The 10,296-nt window shown below is 33.2% G+C and overlaps 1 protein-coding gene across 6 annotated transcripts in view; it reads left to right on the forward strand.

Moving 5' to 3' along the window:
* The window catches only part of CEP126 (centrosomal protein 126), a 93,516-nt gene extending 83,540 nt beyond the window's left edge, over positions 1 to 9,976 (forward strand). For 2 of the 6 annotated variants that reach the window (XM_011369441.2, XM_023536126.1), the window contains one exon: positions 6,139 to 6,793. In XM_011369441.2, the coding sequence (XP_011367743.2) occupies positions 6,139 to 6,175 (37 nt within the window). In that variant the 3' untranslated portion in view covers positions 6,176 to 6,793. Of the gene's footprint in view, positions 1 to 5,280; positions 5,701 to 6,138; positions 6,794 to 9,584 lie in introns of those variants that run through there. The other 4 variants (XR_002782541.1, XR_002782542.1, XM_023536122.1 and 1 more) reach the window with 4 other exon arrangements.
* Positions 9,977 to 10,296: the final 320 nt, after the last annotated feature.

Consider the following 10,296-nt stretch of genomic DNA (forward strand, 5'->3'; position numbering starts at 1 on the left):
AAAATATGCATATGTTTTATATACTCTGTGTTAATTCTAAAATTAAAATTTAAAAATAAGGTAGTAATAAAAAGCAGGGTGCTACAACCACAAAAGCAATGTAAAACTAAAGCTATAAGTTTAAGACACAAAATTAGGCGGATAGAATAAAAACCTCGTCAGTTTTTTAGAAAGTTTTTTTCTTTTAGATATTTCTACATATTTAAATGCTTCAAGTAAAAGATTCTCCCTGAATGTTTTTTCTTTTGCCCAAACCCTTTCTATTACATAGACAAAAGCCTAAACATCGAAAATGCAAGAGTTGACCAAATTACTCAAATTTTTTGTGCCTTAATGGCAAATAAATATCTCCTCTTTCTTAAGATACTCCAAGAATGAAAGTCATTTATTGGTTTAAAAAAAAAGAAGAAGAAAAATAAAAAAGGAATGAAAATCTAACACTTAAATAAAGATCGTTATATAATAGTCCAAGTACTATTATCAACATAAGTTTTATGTAATTGCTTTTAATCAAATTACTTCCATTTCCTAAGCTAATATAAGTATAAAGACTGCTTCTGGGGACAATAAAGACCTCTCACTCAATTTTGAATATTTTGACACATTAGAATTTAATATTTGATTCTTTAGTCATTCTTCTCTTTCAGTATGCATAACAATTGTTTTTATATCATGGTATAATCATTTCAGATATGCAAGAAACCATTTGCAAAAATCCATCGATCAAAAATACCTTACAAATAAAGCACTTCTGGTAAGTATTTTAAGCTTTTGTTTTTATTTTAGGAAACTTCATGATTTTGTGTGTAAGAATCCTGTACTGATATTAATTTTTCTTGAGGTTGGCTTTTAGAGAGTTTTTCTCCACAACTTTCAATTATAAGATGTTTTTGTTAAGCAAATATACTCTTGTTTTTAAAAATTGTAATATTAAAATTTTTACATCCAGAGTATTTTGTCAGTAATGGAAACAGCAACATGTATCAGTGCACTATTCTTCAAATAATTTTAGATATGTAACCTAATTGGAAAATTGTTAAGAACTTTGGTGATGACCCCATTCTTGCTCATACCCCTTTCATGTCTTAAGGGTTCAAAACTAGACATTATTATTTTGAATTTTTTTTTTTTTTGCCTTGGCACTGGATTCTGGTAAAGATCACATAAATGAAAAACAGTCCTTGCATTCAGAAATTCTCAGTCTAAAAGAGAAAAAGACACACATGGATAATATATACAAATAACCCTAATACAAAGTAAACTAAGACTGTGTGATACAATCTTAGGAAATCACAGAAGGAAGAAATCATGTCTGCCCAGAGTTGATCAGGTAACATTCAGGTCTAAAGAAAGGGCATCTTCAAACTAAGACACTACCTGTACTCTCATAATCCTCAATTTAGGTGTTCAACAAAAAAAAACTTTTTGTTAGAGAATTAATTGTATGTTTGCTCAATTATTTTTTATCATGTACCTTCAATTTTGAAATCTTGACAGGAAAAAGTAAGATTATGCAAGTATACTTCATTTCTTACTTGCTTTTACATAAATAGTCTTACCCATGTTCAGATTTTAATATGTTCTGGGTATAGTAGTAAATAATAGTGAATAAGAAAAAGGCTATGCCTGCCCTCATGAAGTTTATTATTTACCTCTAGGAACATATTTCTTAGAAGTGGCCCTTTAGGTGTGGCAGTTTTGGTGCTGTGATTTTTAGACACAACTCTTTTGGCAATGGTCACCTTGACTCCTGATATATTTTTTCATGGTTACTTTTTACATGCTATTTTGATTTTTTGCTCATTTTCATCCTCACCAATTCAGCAATTTAAGTAGCTTTTGCATGATAATTTTTCTGTCTAAATTTTGACTGTGCCAATTTTCTGACATTTATGACATTTATGATTCTTCGCTTCAGTAAGATAAGATGCAGTGACTGAGATCACTCTTCTAAACACCTCAGCTCAACTTGAAAACAGTGTACTAACTACAACTAACTGAGCGGGATTGTAAATACTACTCAATAGGAAGAGAAAGTTATGTAATCAGCAAATTATTCTGTTGTGCACATTGGGACACGGTGTCATTATACTTCCAGAGTATTTGACAAATAACAGAAAAGTTAATGGTGTGGATTAGGAACCACTGGTAGACTTAAAATCATTTTTCTCTTCCATCTTTTTTATTTTTTGTGACAGGTGGTAATCCTAGCTTTATTTGGTTTCTTTGTCTCCAAATATGTTACTCTTTCTTATTTTAACATCACTAAAATAGGTCAGAATATTTCCATTTATTTTCAAGGAAAATAATGTAAAATCACAGAATTATGAACTACCTGTTTAAAACAGCTGGCATCAAAATTACCCCATCCTCCTCCCCCGTCAAAACTCAACTACCATATTCTGCATGGGAATTTGATTTTTTTTTATTTTTCGTTTGCCCTTTTTTTCTGCTATTTTTGTTATTGTATTCTTCATTTGGATTTACCAAGTGTTGACATTTTGCCACACTTGCTTTATCTGATGGATGGATGAATGGATGGATGGATGGATGGATGGATGGATGGATGGATGGATGGATGGATAGATGGATAATGGATGGATGGAAGAATACAATACAATACAATTCAATACAATACAATACAACAGAATACAATAGAGTAAAATAAAAGATACATACATACATTCATAAATACATACATACATATAGACATACATACACAAACATATATTTTAATAAACTATTTAAAGTAGATTATAGACATAATACTTCCCCTCTAAATACATAATACAATATCATCATTACACCCAAGAAATTTAATATTAATACAATATTATCTCAAACACACTCCATATTTAAAGTTCCTTTGTTTGAAAAAGTCTTCTGTGGCTATTTCATTTCTCTGATCCAGGATCCAACCCAGGATTATACATTACATTTGGTTGTTATGTCTCAACCTAGAAACGTCTCTTCATTCTTTTTAATCTTTCACGCACATTGACACTTTTGTAGAGTCCAAGCCAGTTGTCTTGTTGAGTATCTCATGATCTGGATTTGTCTGATTGTTTTCTCATTATTAGATCCAGGTTAACATTTATGGTGGATGCAAAGTTTCAAAGTTTATATTTTTAGAGCCTGTTTGTTTCCTTTTTATCACCTAGGATTGCTTCTACCTACATCTTGTTCTATTTAGCTGCTTGTAATTTATTTTGAGTCCAGAACAGATGTCCCAGCTTTTCAAGTTATTTTTAAAGCAAGATTAAATAAGTATAAATAGGTGCCTCATCTAGGAATAAAGTATATGGGTTTTAGATATATTTTGATCTTTTAAAACCTTTCAAAATTTGTTCCTGGATCTCCATTATATTTCAGATAAGTAAAATTATTTAATGCGTAAATTCTAAAAAGGCAATATAGAACCTTAATTATAAACTTTCTATATGTATGACCCAAGAGATGATCAAAACTATATTGTATTTACCAGGACAATTGTGGTACAGCCTAGTTCTTCAATAGGGAATTTTCTTAAAAAAAAAAAAGCATTTTCATCTCTTCATACAATAACAGAAATATCTATCTGAGAGTATTTGTTGTTTTGGAGATGTTGCAGGTAATCTTTTTATTAATGTTTTTATTTCACATTTCAGCTCCAGTGTTTTCATACCCATATGAACTTACAATAATTTTGTTTTTAAATTATAACATGTATCATATATATCTGGCTTTACAATTTATGTGTATAGTGTAGTTAATTCGGAAACTGAATTTCTGAACCTAGCAGCATTCTGAACCTACTGGGTTCCTACTACTGAAAAATACTATGCCAAATGGTTTCATACATATCTCTTCTTTAATCTTCTTAGCTTGGGACATCAAGTAATTTTCTCAAGTCTAAGAACTTTTCAGTGGCAGAGCCAGGATTTACACTTTCTCCTCTTCCCCCAAAATCTGTTCTACTTTTTAAATCTTATTTTAATTAATGACACCATCATCTGCCAAATTTCCTAGACAAATTTGTATGTCATCCAGGCTTCTCATTCTCCCATACCCTTAGACAATAATCCTAATAATACTTACTAAATGCATCTTGAATCTATTACCCATCCCCCATCCCTACTGATAGTGTCTTAGTTTAAGAATTCATCCTGTCCCATCTGGACCATTTCAACAGCCTCTATGTTTACTTTTTCCAGTGCATCTTTCACACAATTACTACCAAAGTAATTCTTTTTAAAACACAAACATGAACATATATCACTCTCCTGCTTGAAACCTAACCTCAGTGGTTACCACCACCTAAAAGATAAAATTAAAACTTCAGAGAACTGCATTCAAGACCTTTCCACCCTCACCTCCATTTGCTACCCAGCTCAGAACTTATACACTATTGAGTACAAGTAGATCTCCCTAGAACTCCTCTCATGCTTCCAAGGCCCATGCTGCTCCCACTGCCTCATAGGACTTACTCTCTTAAATACCTTTCTCCTACTTATTCTTCAAGAATTGACTTCAGTGTCACCCCCTCTAGAAAAGCTTGTTCAGCCCCAGCTTTGTCCTGTCCAAAATTTAGTATGTTCTCCTTTTGGCAACCATAGCAGCCTAATTTTTTCTTTTCACAGAAGTTATCATATTGGTCTCTTCACTGAACAGATATTTCCTTGGTGTTATCATGTGTCAAGCATTCTGCTAGGGCTAGGACTAGAAAGAGGAAAACACTTCCCTTCCCTCAAGTAGCCTGTGTTCTAATACAGATGATATAGAAGCAATACACCTCCCTAGAATTGCTACAGGGCATCCTCAAGGCACCTGCCATGATTTTTCAGTGTAAACACTATGAGTCTTATAAGAAAAATTTTTATTTGGAATATTTTACTTATTTTTTAAAATAAAATAAATTTAATGAACTTTTAACAATTACCTTTCCAAGCAGATTTAGCCCAATATATGTTGTTAAACTACTCCTAAGGTGTTAATGTTATATGGCTCCAAGTGCTCCCCCATAAAAAATAAAATTATTAAATTTTGACCATTTACTCATCAGATTACAATAAAAAGTGCCTCTAAAGCATATCTTATCAATAGTAAAGAGTGAAGATTATGAATTATTTTTAGTCTATATCTTGTATAAAGTGGTACTCATTATGTTGAGATTCATGTATATGTAGCATTTGAGAATTTGAATTATGAGTTTAGTCTTATTAAAATCTGTAATCTAGAAGGAAATGCACCTTAAAGTCTATGACTACTACAGTAAAAGAATATTCTGAAATTATGTTACAGAACAGTCAGCCAAGGACCAGTCTATCTCCTGATGTTGAATCCAGATTGCAGAGAAAATACTGATGAAATATAACAGTAACTATTAAATGGAATCGTTAATTTTGAGAATCTCCTGTAAATATATATTTCTGCATCTGTTTATGATTAAAACACTATAACCATAAAATAATGGTAAATCATAATATGGATAATGGAGACAAACTGGTTTACATATATGGTATAAATTATACTTTATTATGTATTTTATTGATAAATACATTTTTTGTAAATGGAAATACTTCATTATTTTCAACAAGCATGCTACTGGAAATAAATTCATAATATTTTAAAAGAAAAGATATTTTGTTATTCAAATTATGTATTAGCTATAGCTGTAAAGCTTTGTTTTTCTGAAATTCCTAATAAATTCTATTAAATTTTTGTACAGTGGTGTAAAAAGTTTATGATTAATAATATCCCTCATAAATAGTAGAGCTATTTGTTTAAGACTTTGAAGGATCTCTGTACTTCAGAGATGTTACCAAGGAGTCTTATTCTCTATTCTGCCTGTTCAGAAATTAAAGTTATCACTATACAGAGGTGATTAGTCTCTAAAGAACTGACTACACTAGCAAAGCTCACAGGGTAAATGGTAAATACAAAAAATAAATTGCAATCCTAACTGGATTACTTGAATTGCCTGGTCAGCATTTTTTTTCCCAATAAGAATATCTACTGGGGACCAAGTTTATATAGAAGGTTGTTTTTTAAAGTACAGAAACAAAGCCAAAAGTTGTATGATGATAAAAAATATATTTTTTTCATAGAATTATGATAGTCTTATACATTCTTTTATTTTCCCTCAACTTTCTACTTCAGGCTCTCATCACCTCTCATCTGGACTATTTCAAGCTGAATTTCTTACCTTTGGCACCAATAAGGCTGCTAGAATGACATTTCTAAAGTGTGAGTAAAATGGCCAGAGTGAAAATCTATCTTATCAACCTCATCTTAAAGGTTTTCAGAGCTTCCCCTTTGGCTACTGGAGAATATTTGCACTCTTTAGCACGGTATTTAAGGTTCTTCATTTTCTGAGTCCTCCCTGCTTACTTAACATCAACTCTTCCTTCTTTTCTACCACATCACTTTATCCAATATATCAAACTCCTTATAGTTTTCCAAATACCATGTTAGTTCATGCCTCTCTGCTTATATATATACTATACCCTTAGTTTGAAATGCCTTCCCTCTCACTCTAGTTACACCGCCTAATAAACTTTTATGCATTATTTTAAATTCTGCTCTGGTTAAACTTTCTCCATTTTTTTCTAATAATTCTCTGCACTACCTCCTCTATATAAATTATGTCCTTTGTACCCTGAATGTAATTTTTTGTGTATTTATATCTCTTCTTCTAGATCAAGAGCTCCTGGAAAGTAGAGATTAGCATTCATTTTTGTGCCTTTATGAATTAAAATAGGGTACATAGTAGCAGATAAAATAATGAATAAAGGAAAAATTTTTTAATGTTCAATTTATCAAGCCCCTGTTATGTGCTAGTTACTGCTTTATGTGTTAGGATACAATAAAACATAAAACTAATTATTAGGTTGCCATCATGGAACTTAAATTTTAGTGGGGAATGCAGATTTGAAAACATAAGAATATACCATCAGATAGTTACAAAGTATACCGAATGAAAACCAGAGCATGGTAAGGGGGCAAAGAGTGATGGGAATACTATTTTAGATAGAAAGGTAGAATGGACAGAGAAGGTCTCTGAAAAGGTGACATTTGAGCATATGAGTGAAGTAAAAAAGTTAACCTTGATGGCGGTGGGAGAACAGCATAGAGGGAACAAGTGCAAAGGACCTTATACAGAAACAGGCTTAACATATTTAAGGAGTAGAAAAGCCAACATGGCTAGTGGGCAGTGAACAAGACAAAATAAGTGGAAATGAGGTTAGAGAGGATCATATAGGGTTTGTAGATCATAGGAAGGATTTGAAATTTCAATCTAGAGTAAAGTGAATGAATCCTTTGTAGAGTTTAAAGGGAGGGAGGGGTGTGATCTTTTAAAAGGATCACTCTGGTACCTGGAGAATATACTTGGGGGAGAGAAGGTGGTGGCAAGTATTTAAGAAGGGGGACTAATTAGAGAGTTTTTGCTGTCTACTAAGTGAGAGTTTATAGCTTAGATAAGCTTAACAATGGTGGTGGTAATAAGAAATGGTCAGATACAGGATGTATTTTGAAATATTTATTTTATGATGGATTGGATGTGAAGTATAGAAGAAAAAGAGGAATCAAGGATGATTCCAATGTTTTTTTTGGCCTGAGTAGCTGTGTGAATTATTTACTGAGATGGAGAATACAAGAGGAAAAGCAGGTTTAGGTCGAAAATCAGTTTTTAGGTTTAATATGCCTATTAGCTATCCAGGTGATGATATTGAATAGACAGTTAAATACACAAGTCTGGAATTCAAGGGTGAGGTCCTGGCTGAACATATAATTTGGGAATTGTCCATGTGTGTGGTATATATAGCCGTGAAATTGGATGAAGTCACCTGGAGAGAGAGAGTATATATATAGAAAAGAGATCTGAGGAGCCAAGCAAAGAGGAAAGGAGGGATCAACTGGATCAAAAGCTGATAATAAGTTTCAGATTAAGACTGAGAAACTCCCATTAAATTTGGCTACCTGGAAGCCATCAGTTGCTTCGACAGAAATGGTTCCAGTGGTATATTGGGATAAAAACCTAATTGGAATGAGTTCAAGAGAAAGTAGAAAAAAAGATAACAGGATATTATTAGCAACTTTATGGTCATACACTTGAAGTTAGACAAACTAGAAGTGCTAAGCAGAATAATGGTCTCAAGATGTCCACATGTTCCTCTTTGGAACTCATGAATAGATTAATTTACATAGCAAAAGGAATTTTGGAGATATGACTAAGTTAAGGATCTTGACATGGAGATATCATCCTGGATTATCTGGGTGGGCTCAATGTCATCATAAGGGTCCATATAAGTGAAAGACGAAAGCAGGAGAATCATTGTCAGAGTCAGAGATTTGTATATGCTAAACTACTGGCTTTGCAGATGGAGAAGGGGGCCACAGGCCAAGGTATGGCCTCTAGAAGTGGGAAAAGGCAAGGAAACACATTCTACAGAAGTAACACAGCCCTGTCAACACCTTGATTTTAGTCCACTGAAACCCATTTCAGATTTCTGATATTCATAACTGTAAGGTAATAAGTTTGTATTGTTTTAGCCACTAAGTTTGTGGTAATTTGTTATAGCAGCAATTTTATATAATATTTATATAATATTCACGTGAACATCTTTGGGGACAGTTATTCTATCTACCATAATCCACCTTCTGGCCCCCAAAGATGCACATCCATTTCACATGCAAAATACATTCACTCTACCCCAAGGTCCCCAAAGGTCTCATTAGATTACAATATCAACTCAAAGTCAAAACTTTTATCTAAATCTCCTCAGATTGAAAGCCTCAAATCTCATCATCTAAATTAGGTATGAGTAGGACACACTCTTCTCCATCTGTTTACCTGTGAAACTCAAAACCCAAGTAACCTGCTCTCAAAATGCAATGGTAGGATAGGCACAGGATAATAGTAATGGACATTTTCATTTAAAGGGTAGATAATGGAAGAAAAAAAGGAGTCACTAGTCCCAAGAAATCTCAAAATCCAGCTGGGTAAATTCTATTAGATTTTAAGGCCTGAGAATAACTCTCTGTTGTTCAAGGCCCCACCTTCTGGCTCTCTGTTCTACTCTGTGTGCTATCACGTCTTTCTCCCGAAAGGTCGCACATGTTTGCTGCCAAATAGTCTTATCAGCCTGTTACATGCCTGTAGAATTTTGAGTATTAGCCTGCCTTCTTTCATTTCATATTCTGTCTGGGGTTTTTTGGGTCCAAATTGACAATGTTTTTGTGATAAAAATTTTTCAAAAACTTTGTAGGTCTCCTGGGTATGCTATGGGAATTTATTCCATTAGATGAGAAGCTCCTCCAAGATGGTCACACCACTATTTTTGGCTTCTGATGAGATAGCTGAGGGGATCTATGAGTCACACACTTAATGTTTATGACATTATATACTATGATGTTTTGTTCTTTCCATGATATTAGGAAAAGATTGTACAACCCACATCATTAGCTTTTTCTATCCTGACAATGAATCTCTTAAGTTTAGTATCTCTTGAAATTTGGCTAGACTGAGAATTTCTCAAGTCAAGTCATATTTCCTTTTTCTTCCCTAAATCTATCTCTTTCCTCTGGTGTTTTACTATAAGCAGCAAGAAGAAATCAGGAAGCGCCTTCAACACTAGAATATCTCCTCAGCAGAATGGTTTCCTATAGGCAGAAGTGTCAGACCAGGGTGCATTTTATCTCCCTATTTGTTTGATATCTGCACAGAACATATTGTATAAAAAACTGAACTACACTCAGAGGAAGGAGGAGTGAAAACTGGTGGAAGAAATATCAATAACTTAAGATATGCAGATTACAACATCTTATTGCCAGAAAATAGCAATGTTTTGAAACGGCTTCTAATGAAAGTGAAAGAAGATGTAACAGCAAACTGCATTTGAACATCAAGGAGACAAAAATCATGACTACAGAAGAAATACACAACTTTAACAGACAATGAAAACATTGAAATTGTTAAATATTTTTGTTTACCTTCATTCATTCATTAAGCTTGAAACATTGCTGGAGGCAAAAATGACAAAACTGAAGCTGTTCTACTTTGGGCACATCATGAGAAGTCAAGGTTCTTTGAAAAAGACAATCATGCTGGGAAAAATAGAAGACAGCAGGAAAAGAGGAAGACAAATGAGATGGATTTACTCCATAAAAGAAGCCTTAGGCTTGAGTCTACAGAAGCTGAGCAGGGTTGTTGAGGACATTATATTGTGGACAGCACTTGTTCATAAGGTTGTCAGGAGTCATTACCGATTCAACAACGGGTAGCACACAAATTCCACTTTTCCATTTAACTGTGGG

Source organism: Pteropus vampyrus, unplaced genomic scaffold (assembly GCF_000151845.1).
Source record: "Pteropus vampyrus isolate Shadow unplaced genomic scaffold, Pvam_2.0 Scaffold148, whole genome shotgun sequence".
Taxonomy (NCBI): domain Eukaryota; kingdom Metazoa; phylum Chordata; class Mammalia; order Chiroptera; family Pteropodidae; genus Pteropus; species Pteropus vampyrus.